This window comes from Phycodurus eques, chromosome 13, assembly GCF_024500275.1.
Source record: "Phycodurus eques isolate BA_2022a chromosome 13, UOR_Pequ_1.1, whole genome shotgun sequence".
NCBI classification, from domain to species: domain Eukaryota; kingdom Metazoa; phylum Chordata; class Actinopteri; order Syngnathiformes; family Syngnathidae; genus Phycodurus; species Phycodurus eques.
In genome coordinates, this window is record NC_084537.1 from 1,126,513 (window position 1) to 1,145,855 (window position 19,343).

The following is a 19,343-nucleotide window of genomic DNA, read 5'->3' on the forward strand; positions in this document are numbered from 1 at the left end:
GGTGCCCGATTGATCGGAGCACCACTAATACAGTATGTATATATATATATATATATATATATATACACACACACACGCACAGTATACACACTGTATCTCTAAGAGAGACCCTGGACACCCTGCAAAGGAAGCTCATTCCGGCTGCTTGTATCCGCGATCTTGTTCCTTTTCTCACGACCCAAAGCTTGTGATCATAAGTGAGGGTAGGAATGTAGATCAATCAAGAGCTTTGCCTTTCGGCTCAACTCTTGCTTCATCCCAACAAACTGAGGCAGGGCCAGCATCACTGCAGACGCTGCACCAATCTTCTTGTCGAGCTCCCGTTCCATACGTACCTTAGTCGTGAACAAGACCCCGAGATACTTGAACTTCTCAACTTTGGTCAGCATCGCTTCCTCGACCCAAAGAGGGCACTCCAACCTTTGATTTTGAGTTTGATTTATTTGTTCAGCTCTTAATCACGAGCGTCACAAAGGGCTTCACAGGCCCAAAGTTGACAACAATTGACGATGTCAGTTCCCACTCAGTGACAGTGTGAATGTGAGGGAGAATGGTTGTCCGTGTCTTTATGTGTCGGACCAGTTCAGGGTGTGGTCTGCTTTTCACCCAAAGTCAGCTGGGATAGGCTCCAGCGCCCCGTGACCCTGAACAGGATAAGTGGTACTGAGAATGGATGGATGAATTGCCATGAGTGCTAGCACCCTTGAAAGCAGAGGTCATGCTTGTATTTCTAGTTGTGTGTTGTGTGTGTATGAGCCAAACTCCCCCTAGAATATGTGTTTGTTACACCAAAAGGCACCTGTTCACACCACTTGGTGCTTCTATTTTGCTCTCTCTTTTTCTTGTTGCTCTTGAAAGTCTTGACAACAGAAACACTTGGCAGGGGCCACAGAGCAAATCTGTTTTCCCTACAAAAGCCACTTGTCTCATATCAATAAATGATTTGTGAAATTTGACTTGGCTTGACTTGAAAAGACTGTTTATGATCGACAACAATGTGGACTTGTGTTGTATTGCATGGTACAGTTTATAAAAATAATGTAAAAAGTGAGAAGTTGCTGCTTTTGCATTGCGATGTATGAAAAATTCAATTCATATGTAGGGCCACAACCCCACCACCTTTTTAAAAAGTCATCATGATTAAAAAAATATCACCTTTTGATCATCACTGAATAACGGAGACAGATGTTTTGTGCAACTCCAGAACACAGGGGTATTGGCCTTTGAAGAGATGCCAGCTAACATCACAGAAAGGTTTTCTTGTTATCATTCCATCTGTCCCCTTTCTCAAACAATTTCTCTCAAGGGCTAACAGCTCATTTTAATAAGGACACAATGCTGATATTCATTTGTTACCACTGACCTTCACCGAAGAGACAAGGCAGGACGTACAACTGTCTTTTTTTTTTTTTTTTTTCCCCTCATCTTCTGTCTTCACTCAATAATGGTTGAACTTCGGTCAATATTCCAACATGAACCATGTTATGGCAATTGCCTGAAGAAAATGATGAATTCATGACAATGACCCAACTTTAAGTTTAGGCCAAAATTTGAGTGCGCAAGAAGCAAATTAAGATTGCATTATTTTCCATGGACAGTATATACCAAGGGTCACCAACCATTTTTAAACTGAGAGCTTTAGGACTGATTAATGCATCGCGCCAACAGTTTGATAAACACTTCAAATAAAACAGTTACTCAAATTACCTTGAAATATGTTATTGTTAATCATTTCTGACACTCATCTATGTGAAGATACCGATCATGTTAATGATTTCTCACAACTATCAAATGTCAATTTGCAACAATTGATTTCTGTAGATCTCTGCAAGTATTTATATTTTTAAATGGTCATTTCTAAAATATTCCAAGGAAATCGGATTGTTCCAGAGACCCGCTGGCTACTCATGTGGCCCTTGGGGCCAACCTTCACGCTCTCAGTCTCTCGCTCGCTCTCTCTCTCTCTCTCACACACACACACACACACACACACACACACACACGGGCACTGCATACACAACATTGAACAGTGTTAAATATTCATCTGGTCCAGTTAAGTTTCAGTACAATGAATAATAGTCAGATTTGATTCATTCACTGCCATGTCTGATGAATTCGTCCTTGCATGAGAATTCTTCTCAAAAAGTCTGATGGAAGCATTTGGCCCTCGTCGAAGTATTTCTTAACGATCCATTACAACCACTTTCAAATGAGATCAGAGCATTTGAGATTTAGATTCTTTATCATCTTTGCTGTTTCACCCCTCATTCTTTCTCTCTCTCCTTCTCCCCTCAGGGTTCGCGCTGCCCGTTCGACAACGGCTAATTGAAAGAGGATGCGGTGAGCGAATATTGCCCACGTTTGCCAGGCTGAGGAATCAAAATTGCCTGTATCAAAAATCAAATGCCCTTCCTGATAAAAGTTAAAGTGATCACGCTCATTCTGCCGTGTGTGAACAGTGTTAGTGGTTTTATTTACCCCCCCCCCCCCCCACTCTTCGTAAAAAAATGCTTCAATCCACCATCCACCTAAACAGGTGCGGGGAGCGGGTCTCGTCTTCCACGAGGCCGCCTGGCGGCGAATTGAAGCATATTCATCACCGCGACATACGTTTGAAGTGTCGATCGTCAATGTGTCTTGCAATTGTAATCAGTTCTCGCAGCTAGCTGGCTGCCTTCTTCATCAACGCACGAGCCGCTAATCCACTTTGGTAGTCATGTCGAGCGGCACTCAGTGCTTCCCTCTATGAACACATACTAATTTGCCTGATGTTTTGCTCTTCATAGTTGGCTAATCTCCGCTATAACGCGGTTCCAGTCAGACCTACAGTATGTGATAAGTGTGCTGTACCACCCAATCACTTATTTTTTTTACGATACCTTATCAACTGGCTTTCCCGCCGTCTGTCTCCTGCCTTATCTGGTCTCCGTGATAACGATAGTTCTCAAAATGTAGTTTATTTGCTGTCCCGGAGGCGATGAATAGTGACTCATGCTGCGTTGACAACGGACGCAATGCGCACATTCGCCACCGCAGCTCGGTATTGTATTATGACCCGGTAGTTGTATCTTATAGGTAGCTGGAGTAGCGGGTGCCCGGAGAAAACGCAGGCACGGGGAGAACATGCAAATTCCACACAGGTGAGGCTGGGATTTGAACCCGGGTCCTCTAAACTGTGAGGCAGATATGCTAACCAGTCATGCACCGTTCCGCCTATTACTATTATTATTAGCCATCTATCAATCCATGTTCTGTACCGCTTATCATCACTAGGGTCACGGGCGTGCTGGAGCCTAGCCCAGCTATCTTCGGGCGAGAGGCAGGGTACACCCTGAACTGGTCGCCAGCCAATCGCAGGGCACATCTCTCACTCTCTCTGCTCTGGACGTGTCCAAACAATCGAACTCTTGTCTCTCTAACTTTGTCTCCAAAACATCTAACCTTGACCATCTGACCAGTTCATTTCTAGTCCTATTCAAACTGGTAGACAGAACCTCAACCTCTTCATTTCCGCCACCTCCAGCTCTGCTTCCTGTTGTCTCTAATCCATACATCATGGCTGGCCTCACCAGTCTTATAAATGTTGCCCTTCATCCTAGCAGATATACTTTTCTCGAGCAGAGATTCTTCCGTCACATAACACTTCCTTTCCATACTCCACCCTCGCTATCTCTTCTCCCTGTCGGCTCAGTCTTTCCCCTCCACCCCTCTCATTCATGCACATATATTCTGTTTTACTTCGGCTAATCTTCATTCCTCTGCTTTCCAGTGCATGCCTCCATCTTTCTAACTGTTCCTCCCCCTGCTCCCTGCTTTCACTGCAGATCGCGATTGTCATCTCTGAACATCAGGTTCCACGAGGATTCCAGTCTAACCTCATCTGCCAGCCTATCCATCTCCACTGCAAACAGGAAGGGACTCAGGGCTGATCCCTAATGCAGTCACACCTATAGCACATCTCACTGCTGTTCTACTGCCCTCATACTTGTACTTTCCTCTTCTCTTCCTGCCAAAGAACCCATTTTCCACCTCTCCTTTGTCTTCAACCCACAGTAGCTGAATTTCCACCGGCTCCTTGTAGGTTAACGGCGCCAGTGGCGGACAGTTGTTAACCCAAGTCACGACGATCCTGTATAGAATTCTTTGGATGAACGCTCATATTTGTTTGGGAATGTTTTAAGTCAGATGCCCTTCATGAAGCAACCCTCTTCCAGGTTGCACTGGCTTGTGCCCCCCATAGGGCTGAACTATTATCCATCCATCCAATTTCTGTACCGCTTATCCCCACTAGGGTTGCGGGCAAGCTGGAGCCTATCCCAGCTGATTCTGGGCGAGGGACGGTGTTCACCCTGAACTGGTTTCCACCCAATCACAGGGCACTTAGAAACGAACAACCATTAGCACTCCCATTCATCCCTTCAAGCAATTTAGACTTTTCAATTAACTGACAGTGGAATGTTTTTGGAATGTGGGAGGAAAATGCAGCACCCGGAGAAAACCCACACAAGCACAGGGAGAACATGCAAACTCCACACATGCAAAGCTGGATTTGAACCCCGGACCTCAGAACTGTGAGGCAGATGTGCTAACCAGTCGTCTACTGTGCCGCCACTGCAGTATTATTATTATTATTATTATGTATGTATATTTACTATTTATTTCTTTTCAATCCCTTTTTTCAACCATGAAGTGCAGCTACTCAATAATGAAACAAAAGAGTAACTCAATCATCAGCCAACATATTACCATCAAATTTTCCTTCCTGGGATACAGAAGACATTCGAAAAATCCATAATGAGTAGGTTACCTGAATGTGGCCTTGAGGATTTGTCCAGAGGTGCTCTCTTTGGTGTGATTGTTGTAGCCATAAAAAAGGTCTCCAAACACAGTCTGGTTAGCAGGAATGTCTGTAGCTTCCCCACAGTCTATCCCTTCCGAGCAGGCATCAGATAATGGCAGGCAAGATCTCCCATCTGGCCCTCGCTTGTAGTCCTCAATACAGCTAGAAATGATTGTAGCGTTAAGAATAATAATCATCACAAGAAGAAGAAGGAGAAGAAATTGTTATATACAGGTGTCCAAGAAAAAAGGATTTTGACATCTGTTGCTGAAGAAATCAAAGAAATTGTTGAAGCACACATGCTGTTTTACATACACTACTTATTCATACAGTACCAGCCTCCATTACTAATGCTGACCTATCCCAATATCATACGGACTATTGCGTTTATGCATGAAGCTTAGTTTGATAATGGTTGTGTTTGCTTAGTTTTCATCGTTATTTGTTCATGCTGTAGGAATTCATTCAATAAATCAATATCTATAATTTGACCAAGTTAAAAAAAAAAAAAAAAAAAGAACTAAATGAGATTTAAACTTCTTTTTCGAGAGTGACCTGGCCAAAACGGCAGCACAAAACCAAAATGGTTACAGCAAACACACGAGACACAAATAAAATACAATCACACACACTGCAGAAAAACAAGAGCGGAATTACATGATTAGACAATAAAAGCACAAGATCCAATTGAACTTATTTCTCTGTCTCTTATAATTCATTGTCTTAAATTCCCCCAGAGTTATGTGTCAATTTCATTATTTTTTTTTCAGATTTATTAAAAAAGAAAAAACTGAAATATCGCACAGCCCTAAGTATTCAGACCCTTTGCTGTGACACTCATATATTTAACTCAGGTGCTGTCCATTTCTTCTGCTCATCCTTAAAATGGTTCTGCACCTTCATTGGAATCCATCCCTCGCCGTTCCGCTTAAAATAATCATATAAATATATATATGATTTTTTTTTTTTTTTTTTTAAGTTGAATGTTTTCTAAAATGTTTGACAAGGTGAAAAATACTATTGTTAGCATTGGACTACTAACTTCTTCCTTACCCACAGAACATCTGGATGTTGTAAAGAGTTGGATCATCTTCCAGAGGAGCCAGTTGCTGGAGACACAGCTGCTCGCAACCTCCATTGAACCCATCAGAGCAATCAATGCCAATGTGGTGGTCATAGCATCCACTCCCATCCTTCATAGGACTCAACCCTGGGGGGCACTGAAGGAGAAGTGTTGTAAAACAATTCAGTCAGATCTTTCTTTTTGTTTTTACTGGCATATGAGACACAAATATACAAAGATTCCAAATGATCACTAATCCCAGGTGACCTACAGTATGAACAAATCCAGTAACGCTTGTGCCAGTCATTTCACTTCTCATTTGTGTGAACTGTCTGCTAAGCTGTTTGGTATAAAATCCACACATCTTTAACGGCTATAATGAATCTTGAGTAGCACTTGTGAAAATAACTGCAAACAAGCAATAATGATCCTTAGTCAAAATGGAAATTTACATTTCACATAAAATATCTCTGTATTATTCTTGAAGGACAAAAAATATACAGTCGTAGTTTCATTCTTTTTCATTCATTTGTATTGAGAAGGTAGTTTTTCCTCGCATACTCGATTGAAAAAAACATTTTTCATAGCAAGGCTAAGGTGAGATTTGTCATCATATTATTGGGGAAGTGCAGAATTGTTTTCAAGAGACGAACACGGTTTTAGTGAGAAATGTTAGCGAGTAATGGGATTTCTCTTTATAGAGTGCAAATAGTTGTCTGACATATCAAGAATAGTAGGATCGTCTTTACGTCTTCTCTTGACCAATAAATCCCACCACTTCTTGGATCCACCATACATCACCGACCTTGCCATCCCTACACCCCTGCTCGAAAGATGCGCTCATCTGGCGCTGGCCTGCTCCCAATCCCAGACAGGCAGGGCTTTCTGCAGCACCCCCAACCCCCGGAACCATGTGATGCTGAATCCCAGGAGATTTCAAGAAAAACTCCTGAAGCACCACCAAAGCATACCACCAGTAACAGGAATACACACACACACACACACACACACACACAAACACGTGTTTCTGCAGTTTTTTTAAAATTATTTTCTTTTTTTACAAATGAGTGACCAATCTATAGTGTTGACACTGACTTGCTCTCTTTGATGGATGCCTTTCTGAAAAGACTTTTGGAGATGCCAGGATTCCGACCAATGCCACTGATAGCTAGCTAGCTAGATCGATCGATCGATAGATACTGTACATCCATCCATCCATACATACATTCATACATACAAGACAAAAACATTAAAATCCCATTTTCTTGAGACAAATGAATTTATCTTCATACTGTAATTTCCAGACTACATAATAGATGTGAGATACATACATGAAGAAAAACCTTTAAAGCCCAGCCCCGGTGACTTGTCAAGTATTCAAGTTTTGAGCAACCATTTGAAGTGCTGCAAGACCTGACTTCTCCTTGGTTTCCTACTTTGCAATCGTGCTCAGTATTTCCCTAACATTTTTTTCCCCACAAACCTGTGAAGTCAAATTCACATTATGTTTCCTGTCAGCTATCACTTCAAAGAAAACTTGATGGAGTACATTTTAACAAGGCAATCCTACCTTCTGAACAGTAGCAAGGGAGACAACTTTCTTGAAGCACAGAGGTATAACTAAGACCTTTTTTTGGTGTTGTTTTTGTTTTGACTACTCTATACTCAGATATTATTTTTATATATAACATTGTTTGGCCCGCTGTTGGTGCTGAACGCAGTATTCCCCATTTGCGCCATGCCCAAACTCCTTTTGGCCACAGCCGTGCACACCATCAGACAAATCGCAATAAACGATAGTACCACACAAGACAAACACCTTCAAACAAAATGGTGTATGAGCTGGAGCCTATCCCAGTGGGTTTTAGGTGAGAGTCGGGTACATCTCTCACTGGTTGCCAGCCAATCGGAGAGCATATATAGACAAACAACCACTCATACTTACGTTGACTTTAGAGTCTTCAATTAACCTAACATGTATGTTTTTGGAATGTGGGAGGAAGCACAGGGGAGACTATGACAGGGAAGTGATTGACTGTCAGGCAGTAGCGCTAACCACCCGCTCACCGTGCTGCTAAATGCATAATATGAGTGCCTTCACTTACAAGTTTTTAGAGATACGAGCCACCGCTTGGTTGATTTATGTCTTGAGCTATGAGCACATATTTGAGATAGTGTGCTATTCAGACCCCCACCGCGAAACTTCAGTTCACCATCAATACACATTGGTTTCCTTGCATTGGAAGGACAATAATCAGTTGGTGGCGATGTACACCATTAAGGGTTGCCGACTGCCAAGAGTCACCACAGAAGATGAAGACCAAGGAAGGACAATACATTAAGTACAGCTGTGTTTTGTGCACACATTTCCCATGCTACTGTGTGTGCACAGCAAATGTTAGTACAACATTACTGTTGAGTGAAATTTCTCCTCAGAAAAATGAATTTGGGTGTTTTGGGGGTGCTGGAATGGATTCACTGCATTTATATTAATTTTACAGGGAAAGATGACTTTGATGATGCGATGTGTTTGAGATACGAGCGTTGTCACGGTAAAAAAATTATCCCGTATCTCAAGGCACCTATTGCATATTATAATGACTAATCTCAGTTAAACAAAATAACCATTGTATCAGATTGTTTAAAAGCTGGACAGTGTTTGAAGTGTATGGTCTGTAGCGTAATTTAGGAGCAATAGTCTGCACTCAAGAAACCCCTTGAAGTGCCATGCCTTTTAATCCTCTTTTTTAATGGAGATAAATTCCTACAGCACTTTTGGAGCTTAAGGAAATCAGCACTGTGCCACTGCCAAGCAGCAACAAATCCCCACGGGAGGAGTTGGATAAACTCAACACGTTTCTAAGTTGTCTGATTGGCAGATCAATGACGAGGCACATAGATTGAGATTGATACTCCTGAAACTACATGACTCATTTGATGTACAGTATGTACATGCAGCATGTAATGTAATAAATCTGGTAAACCTACATACATAGATCATTTTACACTTGAGGCTATGTGAATCCCAGGATGCACATGTTTGGAAACAATGAGTCCCTGACCTGGAACAATGAGTCCCTGCAATGTATCATCTCGGATTACAGATACAGTAATCCTCCACGACGTGATGGTTGTTGCTTCACGGTCCTACAATATTGCAGATTTTTAATTGTACAATTTGTACCATGCTTTTGTGTTACCCGTTGCTCTCGCTCTCTCTCAATATATTATGTTTCAGCCTGTGACGAAAGCAAATTTTTTCGGATGATATATTTTCCCCAAATCTATCGCGATAAACGATAGGATTGTTTTTGTTTTTTTGCCACTGATATAATATTATAGAGCATAATAATGAAAGTACATCTTTTTTAAAGAACAATTAACAGAGTTGTAAAGAACACTGCACACTGGCATTGTAATGTACTGTAGAAAAATAAATAAATAAAAGCACTTAATTAAAAAAATAAATTAATCAGACACAGGCTGTTTGGAAAAATTGCACTTAAATATTAAAAATTTGGCACATAGGTCATCATTAACCATCCTTAACTAAAGAGGCCCAAAACATTTTGTAAAGCCTGCCAAATTTGAATGATTAAAAAAAAAAAAAAACACCACGTATGTACTCAAAATCATTTGGGCTTTGTCACTGTTTTTAAATCAGGTGCCATACATTTTAATATCAGTTATTTTTTAGTCTTTATTTTTATTTATTGTATGTATTGTATTGTATGTCGTGTTATGTACTGTACCATTTCTGCTGCCTCTTGGCTTTTGAAAAAGAGATTTCATCTCTCAACAAGCTTTTACTTGGTTGAATAAAGGATGATCTATAAAATTAAGGCCTGCGCTCGAGCTGCTGGACTGTGATGTGAGACCTTTACTTGTCAAGATAGGTTCGCTGAAGTCAACTACTGCCTAAGTATTGATGCATTGATAGCGTGTGCCGCTGTGGTTATGGTTTATAAACAGTTAATTTGCCCGTGTGTGCGTCCGTGTCCGTGCGTGTTATGTGGAGAACACACGCACACACAACTCCGAATGCAGACATTTTAACGATGTCGCTGCGCTCGAGTGAGCTCTGTAGCCCCAGCCCTTAGCTCACTAGCTCGTTAGTTCGCAGGCTAGTGAATATAACCATAGCTTGTGACCATAGGTGAGAGTAGAAACGTTGATCGACCAGTAAATTGAGAGCTTTGCCTTTCGGCTCAGATCCTTCTTCGCCACAGACAGATCTGCTGCCTCCGGAGTCCCACATGCCAAAAAGGGCGATGGGACTCCTTCTTCAGCTTGACGGCATCCCTTTCCGCCGGTGTCCACCGAAAGGTTCGGGGATTTCCGCCACGACAGGCACCGACAATCTTATGACCACAGCTCCAGTCGGCCGCCTCAACAATGGAGGCACGGAACATGGTCCACTCCCCGGGAAGGTGGGCGTAGTTCTGTTGGAGGTGGGAGGTGAAACTTTTTCTGACAGGGGACTCTGCCAGACGTTCCCAACAGACCCTCACAATAGCTTTGGGTCTGCCAGGTCGGACCGGCATCTTCCCCTACCATTGGAGCCAACACACCACCAGGTGGTGATCGGTTGACGGCTCCATCCACCTCTTCACACGAGTGTCCAAGACATGCAAGTCCGATAACACGACCACAAAGTCGATCATCAAACTGCGGCCTGGGGGTCTCCTTGTGCCAAGTGCACATGTGGACACCCTTATGTCTGAACATGGTGTGTGTTATAGACAATCTATGATGAGCACAGAAGTCCAATAAAAGAAAAGAAGTCTGCCACAACACCTGACAGATTTAGTAGTCTCATTGAGAGTTACAGAAATTAACTGCAGTGATTCCCTACAAACCTTGTGCAAAACACAACATTAAAGGTACAGGCAATGGCAAGAGTTGTTTTTTTTTTTTTTGGCTTTCCAAGTGAAAAAGGAACACGTGACCAGTGGATAGGGCAAGTCAATCGACAGGGGAAGAAACGTCGTCACCTGTGGGTTCCCATCAAGCATTCCAAACTGCGCTGATCACTTTGAACCGGCGTGTTTTGAGAAAGGCTTAGCAGAAAGCATTGGATGCAGAGGTAGAGGCTGAAACCAGCTGCGATACCAACTATTTTTCCTACGGCCATCTAGACCTCAACCGCCAGCAAAAGAATTCAATCTCGCAGCCGCCACGGTGCCGCGGACTAGAGATGAGGATTTCCTTGGATATGCCTATGACTGTATTATGGTTACAATGCAAAAGGGAGTAGGAAAAAAAAGACCCACGGTGTACCTTTCAGTACTGTCGTCTGTACTTTTGCCTATTTGAAAAGCCAAAAGACACAGCAAAGACTTTGTGCAGTGTGTTATAAGGCTACTCGAGAAAGGGGAACACAATATATAGGATACTGGATACTATGTAAAAGCTTGTGCCATGTCACTGAAACATGAATATTTAATACATATAGTCGTGCTCAAAAATATTGGCACCCCTGTGGTGCCATTATTTCAAGCCATGAATGTATAAAAAGACATACCATACCATTTGACATACCATCACATCGAGCCAGTGGCCACTCTCTTTTTCTGTTGTACAGCTGCGACTTGACTGCTCGTCGTCGTCACTGTTCCGATCTCCTCATCGCTCAAACATGTACGGTTTGACGATGCCAAGTTCAGTTGGGTGCTCCTGTACATCGAAATCCTCCTCCTCCTCATATTCCAACAAGTTGCTCGCCATTGCGTACAGCGTGTAGCGCGCTGTGTTTGTCAATTGCAACGTCACTTCTGGTAGCCCTTGTGGTGGATAGAGTAACCACACCCCGGTGTCTTGAGCTTCGGGTATATTCGGGGAGGGCGTCACAAAAACATAATTTTTATGACTTTTTTGCTAAAAAATATTTTGTAGCTAAACTATGGTTGAAAACTTGCTGGAAGTTATGTGCATGTATTACATAAAATATAAAAAATGCAAATATGAATTTTAACTGACCACATAACAACATTGTCATCTGACCTTTAAAGATGAAAACGAACTGAACTGTATCTAAGATGTACTGTACATGAAAAGTGAAAACATACTGAAAAAAAGTACTCTACCTGATTAAATAAATAATTTAAACAGGCTGTATGTATAGCTACAAACCTAATTCTAATGTTTGGTTGTATTTCATGTTTTAAATGCTGTACATTTGATTTGTATTTAATACAGTGATTCTTCTGCATACCAGTAGTTGGAGCTATCATACCACTAGTGGTATTCGCGCACACTGAGAATTACTGCTCTATGGAAAAACACTGTTGACGCACCTTTTATTCAGTAACCACCTGGGGGTTGGACTTGACCCCTTTTATCTCCACCAAACTACAACAGACAGAATATATTGTTATTGTGAAAAGTCTTCCTTGAAGGGTGGAAGGTGTTGTTTATAGCTTCCATTGCCTTACCTGCCATTTTCACTCTGTTGCTACTTCAAATCATCAAAATCTATTCATATTACAAAGCAACACTGATTATAGAGCTTCTAATTTTATTAATTTGGCAAATGCAACGTAACGACTAATTCCTGTATATGACGAAGACAAATGTCTCTCCTGGCTCTTTCTATGCACATCTCATTTGGAACTGCTAATTGTGTATATTCAGTATTTTTATCTTAAAAGTAAATGGCAAATGTGTACTGCCGGTTTTATTCAATTTGTGCATGCAATCTGTTCGTAATTAGAGGCTGACTGACTAAAGCGACAGCTGTCGCACCTGGGGATGGCTTTCAGGCAGTTCCTGTAAACGAGGATAAGCTCGGGAAAAAGATAACTCATCAGGAATCACGTCATCAAAAATGAAATGAAACGGAGGGTGACGACATGAAAGACAAAAACTTTCGCTAAAGTCACAGTGAACTGCATCCGTCGGCTTCAAGGCTCATGCTTTTAATTAAGAATCAGTATATTGTCGGTAATGTCATAGGTGACTAGAAGAACAATAGCGTGGGTTTTTACAGAACTGAACTTTTATTTTTGTAATACCACCTAAAGAATTTAAGCAAAAGTTTATGAGTCCTTTATAACAATTACACTGATCACTGCTTTAACTGGATTAAAAAGAGGCGTTTTGTAACTGGCAGTCAAAATTATGATTGGAGGCATGGAATTAAAATGACACAACCTGCCTAGCACTCCCTCACAGCATTGCTTTGAAATCACAACTGTTTTCTTTTGCATGTATTATAAACTGATTTCAAGGATTAATGCAATTTATGATGGTGTTAGCTAGGATGTGCTTAGAATTCAATTCCTAATAATTCTGAATACAAGTCTGATTGCAGTAACAGGAGTCTCTTGGTTAAGAAACGTTACCCTTTGTATCTTCGGTCGTGTCCAATTCCGACGCTTAACATACATTTCAAGTGACACGTGATGATATCACTGTGTTTATATTCCTGGAACATAAAAAACAAACCTACATGCACAGATGCCCACACTGGACACAAACAACATGAAACTAAACAATAATATTCAAATATTAAATGTTATATACATGTTTAGTTCCGCTAGAAGGACTAGTCCCTCACCATTGGTTTAAATGAGGGTAATCTTGGCATTGCTATGCAATTATGTTTAATAAATAATGAGCTATACATCTGTAATTGTTGTTTAGATCATATTCAACTGTTTATTTTTTGCTGTAGTTTAGGCTTTCAGCAAGTACCGTAATTTGTCGTGTATAATGCGCAACCCCCCCCAAAAAAAATTATTGTCAGAAGTCAATAGTGCGCATTATACATAGGTATACGATAAAATGAAAAAGACTTTCACATTTTATAAATGTATTCTGCCATCAAGAGGTTATGAAAAGGCTGTACACTTTCATTCCAATATGCCACCGCCCCCTAGAGGTGATGGAACGTTTTACACTTTCATTTTAGTATGCCACCTAGTGGTAATGAAAAAGGTGTAGCCTACACTTTCATTTCAATATGATCTGTTGTACATATGACTGCATCTATGTACAGTTGTGCTCATAAGTGTACAGACCCAGGCAGAATTTTAGAAATATAGTTTTTGTTTTGTTTGTTTGTTTGTTTTTTTAAATATGACCGATGACTGAACAACAACCATCATTAATTTATTTATGGTTATGTTTTCTTTAATGATAATGCTTTTCTGAAATGGTTGACAGTTTAATTTGAATCCCATTAAAATACAATTTAATGTGTTTCGCCTGGTCCTTCATGTTTTCTTTAAAGAATTGTACACATCTTACAAATTCTGCCTGGGTAATCAAACATATGAGCACAACTGTGTGTTTTCTCATTTACTAAATAAAGGTAGGGCTGTGAATTTCAAAATAAGAGCAAATAAAAAGAAAGTATTATGTGTTCAAATAAAGTGCTTAACTTCAGAATAATTCTTAAAGTAACAGAATACAGATAATACTTAATATTTTGATCATATGGCTAGAAGCAAAATCCTGCATTGTAAAAATGCATTGTACATAGGTAGAAGTGTTTTCCAGAATTTTGAGGTCAACTTTGGGGGTGCGCATTATACACGAGACATTACGAAAAATAATCATTTAAATATTTATTTGACGAAAAGAAGATTGGGGTATAAGTTTCCAATTTACATTTTAGGGGTTAGGGCATGTTGGAATGGGTACAATACTTCAAAGTGGCGGCTGGATGTTTCAACCTTGTCATCTCTTGATGTAAAAATGAAATGAAGTTTCTCTGAACTTTCAGTGGCATATTCCAGTGCAACTTTATGAAGTTATTTAGTATTGTGCAAAACTTATCTACCTACATCATCTAGTTGCTTTGTTTGCTCCCCAGGAGAATAGTGTGGATGTTACCATCGCAGCAGTTTCAGCAGAAGAGAATCCCGTTCATTCAGTGTGGGGAGAACAAAATTATTTTTTGCAGTTACCTGCCAAATGACAACTTGCAGTACCTTGCTTTGTGAAATATTATCTTTAACATGTCAGATTTGCCCAGATGTGCCAGTGTAGGTTTCCCTCCCATCAATAAATAAAGAAATAAATAAACAAAGAAACAAAGTTTGGCAGCCACCAGAACTGGTCTTGTGGGTCTCTTCCACCAGTCCATTATAAGCCTTTTTTTACCCTCTAGGACGAGATGCACCTGTGTATGTGTAACGACTTCTAATGTGGAGCAAGATACACGATGCAAATGTCTGAGAAATCAAATGTAGTGGGAATCAGCACACACCTGCCAGCATCTAAAATGCCTCTGATTAATCCCAAATAAAGTTAAGTTGTTCAAGTTCTATCAATGAAGACAAAAGTATTACTGTGGTTTGGCGGTATGTTTATTCATGCAGCCAGGTTATTTTACATTTTTATTTGTTTTTCCAATGGAAAACATCCTTTTTGATTGACTTGTACAGTTTATAAATCACATTAAAAGGTGAAAAGTTTTTAAATTGAATGTTTTTGAATCTTCGTCTCCAATTTTCATGTCACAAAAACCTGCCATTTGAACAGGGGTGTGTAGACATTTTAGAACCACTGTAAACTGCCGTGAGCCTCTGTTCATTGCGGGACATACAAATGAAACATATTCATTATTACTCATTTATTCAATGCGAAAGCATGTAACCATACAGTGTATATAGTACCATATATTATACTACATTTCTGTTTCACTTTGTTTTGAATCTATAAGTCTTAATTTTCCTATTTAGAATGCCTCTGGAGCTTTTTTTCCTCTAAAAAAAAAAAAAAAAAAAAAAAATGAGGTTCTCTGCTTTGAATAAGCAGCATCCTCTCGTCCACCTGAAAGTCTCAGCGTCAAAAGTACTTGAAAGAAAAAATGTTAGTAGTAGTTGTAGTATCTGACAGCTTCTGACTGCTGGACAGGGATTTAGAAGAAGCAAAATCGTGTACTTGCAGATGGCTCGATGATTCTGCAAATAAGAGTGTAGTGGCTTATATCCCCAACAGATGGAAGAGGGAAAAAAAAAAAAAAAAAAAAAACGGAACTGGCTGCTACCTATGCTGGTTGCAAAAAGGACCACCTCCAGATACTAGAATTAATATGCGGTCATGTGGAAGAGAGGTATTCGAGACAAAAAGGAGAAGTCAAACTGTCCACTCATGCACCCATCATGAGATGTGCCTTGACTCACACCTTGGCAATGAGACCTTTTAGTCGGCCATCAATTAGGACTGAACCAGCTGATGTTCATTTGCACTGACAAGGGGCTGGATTGCTGTTTGATTCTTGATAGATTTGAGGTGTTGTCTTGGCTTTCCGTGTCTCTTTGCACCTCCATTTCTTCGTGTATTCATGACTTTTTCCCCGTATAATTTCGCATTATTCCACGCAACTTCATTTCTGAGCTTGTTTGTTCTACTTTCTTTGTATGTATGGATACTTGGTGAAATTGTCATGTCAACAGCACCTTTGGAAATATATTTAGTGAGAAAAATGGTCACGTGACAAACACTTATTTCGTCCGCTGTATATTGTGTGCCCCATCGCTCCAGTAGCTTTATAACATGCCACACAGAAAGTCTTTGCCATGTCTGTCGGCTTGTCATATCGGCAAAAGTACAGATGACCGTGCTGAAAAGTACTGCGTGGATCTTTTTTTCCAACTGCCCAGTGCATACTAACCATAACATAGTCATAGGTTTATACAAGGAAATCCTCACCTCACCGTGGCGGCTGTGAGATTTTGTTCTCTTGCTGGCGGTTGAGGTCCCGATGGGCCGTAGGAAAAATAGTTGGCACCGCAGCTGGTTTCAGCTTCTGCCTAACTCCACCTGTGTATCCAATGCTTTCTGCAAAGTCTCTTTCGAAACACGCCGGTTTGAAGTGATCAGCACAGAGTTCGGAATGCTTGCTAGGCACCTATAACAGACCGCGTTTCTTCCCTTGTCGATTCACTTTCCCTATCCACTGGTGACGTATTCCTCATCAGAATAGTCCAAAGTTTTGCTCTTAGCCATTCTTGGGTATTGTTGGCTTTGTTTTAGGTCATCATCCTGTTGGAAGACCAATGTAGTACATTTTGCTCCTGCATTTCTTGATAATCTTGACATTTCTTCTACCCTGCAGATGCAGGACACACTGTGCTGAATGCACCAAAGCAGCACTCGAACATAACAGCGGCTCCTTCATGTGCTGCAAGGTTGTTGGTAGCCTTCCGTACTCGGATTCATATTTGTATTGCGATGTGGGTGTCATGTTCTGTGTTTTGGCCTGCTGGTGATGTGTTTTCTCTCAGCTCACATTCTGGCCTGGTTAATTGGTGGGTGGAGTCCCCTAGCCGCACCTGCCTACAACCAACCAGCCACACCTGTCTGCTATCAGCCTTGGCTGGTATTTAGGGATGGCTCCAGTGGAAGGAAGGTACCGGAGTATTTTCATGCTTGCTGTTTTGCTTGTCGCCATCGCTTAAGTCACCTCGCTTCGTTTCTGCAGGAATTTGTCTCGTTGGCTTCAGGACTACTTAAGCTTTGTTTTTCTATTAAGTACCACTGTGATTTTAGTGTTTTCCATTTCTATATTGTGGAGATAGATTCTGCTTTGCTCGTTTTTCTTCCTTCATTCTACTGATGCTTCGTCCACCACCTTTTTGGCTCGCTGCGTGTTAAATCTTCGCGATAACCTTAGGTCATTGTAGTTTTCCGCTATCTGTTATTCTAGTGCTTCACTTGTGCGCTTTCTCTATTCACGTGTTTCAGTCTTTGTGATGACTGTTTGCTCTTGAGTAGCTCTGTTGTGTATCACAAACTTGTCCAGCTTTTGGTTTGAATAAGTTTCTGTGTCTCTGTTCTAATTTTTTTTCCCGCCTGTGTAGCGGTCAATTCTTCAGCCGTTGGCCAAGCATTACAGTGGGATATGGTCATCAAAGCAAAATCCTACTTTGTCCATCTACTCCGCCATATAGAGAACAGATGACTTACCACACAACCAGTGGAATCTAGTTTTCTGTCAGCTATGCAGCGGAAATTGCGGCTACAGCCTCCGTTGTCTTTGGTACAGTCTCTGACTGGTCCAAATGAGTCCAGGAGAACTTCCAAAGAGTCAAAGGATGAGCTGATCATCAATTCTTCTCTGTAAACGACAAAGCAATATTGTAGTTTTCTTGTACGTTAGTAAATTGCAGATTTAGTAAAAGACAAAGTGTTTATATTATTCTGCCTGTCAATTTAGCAAATCTAAAATCACCCAAATGATTGTAAAATTTGGAGTGACTGGAGATCAGACACTTTGAGCATTTCATGATGACTGTGATCAAAATCATCACAGTTATAAGGTGTAGATAAGAATTCTGAGCATTGCTCAATACATTGTTGGTGGCCCCTTTTTCAGCAGTTTTAGCCTTGTTGAATAAGATGCCACAAGCTTGGTCCACCTATAGTTGGGCAATTTATCCCATTCCTTTAGCAGAACCCTTACTGTGGGACTTAATAAAGAGAGTTATGTGCCTTTTGCGAATCATGTCCACATGCAGAATACAAATAACCTGTAGAAACATCTCAAGAATGTTCAATTGTATGTTTCATTGCAAGGGCTGTCAATACTTTTTTTACATCCATCCATCCATTTTCCATACCGCTTACACTCAACTAGGGTCGTGGACGTGGTTCGGGCGAGAGGCGGGGTACACCCTAAACTGGTCGTCAGTCAATCGGGTGAGGGGCGGGGTACACCCTAAACTGGTCACCAGCCAATCGCAGGCCACATACATACATTCACACCTGCGGGCAATTTAGAGTACCACGCATGTTTTTGGGGATGAGGGAGGAAACCCCACGCAGGCACTGGAAGAACATGCAAACTCCACACAGGCAGGGCCGAGATTTGAAGCCCGGGTCTCAGAACATTTGTGGGACAAATGTGCTAACCAGTCGGCCACCATGCCGCCAAAGAGTACATTAGCATTTTAAATATTTGGTAAGACACCAGGTAAAGCTCAGTTTAGCACACAAAAGAACTGACCGTGAGATTACTGTATTGCACACAGCTCACAGTCACGGTTTCATGCAAACAAAGCGCGACATAAATGTAAGACGACAGTTAAGACACACATTCACCACTTGAACCATATGATTACTGTTTTTATTCGGGCAAAAATTCAGCATTGAATGGCGCGATGCAGGACACAAACAGCATGTTTTTTCTTCTTCATTAGAGCCATTGACAGTTCATTTAAAATGCAAAAGGAGTACAGGTAACTAAAATGTAAGTCCTCCAAAAACATGGACATATTTAATGGAGTTATAGTTTTGTAACAATTGGCAGGCCAGGGGAGACGCAGCAGGACTCCTTCAACAAAGCAGAGTGAACTGACCTACACTGTAAAGAAAGTAGGCCTAATAAATTCGCTATTTTGAATGAGTATGAGTTGCAGGACAAACACTGTAATATTACAATTTTGAGTGAGTTAATTTTTGTTTTAAAAAAATGCAGTTTTTCTTTAT

At 40.9% G+C, this 19,343-nt stretch overlaps 1 protein-coding gene across 7 annotated transcripts in view; it reads right to left on the reverse strand.

Moving 5' to 3' along the window:
- Positions 1–19,343, reverse strand: part of astn1 (astrotactin 1) — a 272,558-nt gene that overhangs the window by 146,090 nt on the left and 107,125 nt on the right. For all 7 annotated transcript variants that reach the window (XM_061693365.1, XM_061693361.1, XM_061693360.1 and 4 more), the window contains exons 12-14: positions 17,823–17,973; positions 5,894–6,060; positions 4,808–5,002 (exon numbers count right to left, since the gene is read on the reverse strand). In XM_061693365.1, coding sequence (XP_061549349.1) covers positions 4,808–5,002; positions 5,894–6,060; positions 17,823–17,973 — 513 coding nt within the window. The remainder of the gene's footprint in view (positions 1–4,807; positions 5,003–5,893; positions 6,061–17,822; positions 17,974–19,343) is intronic.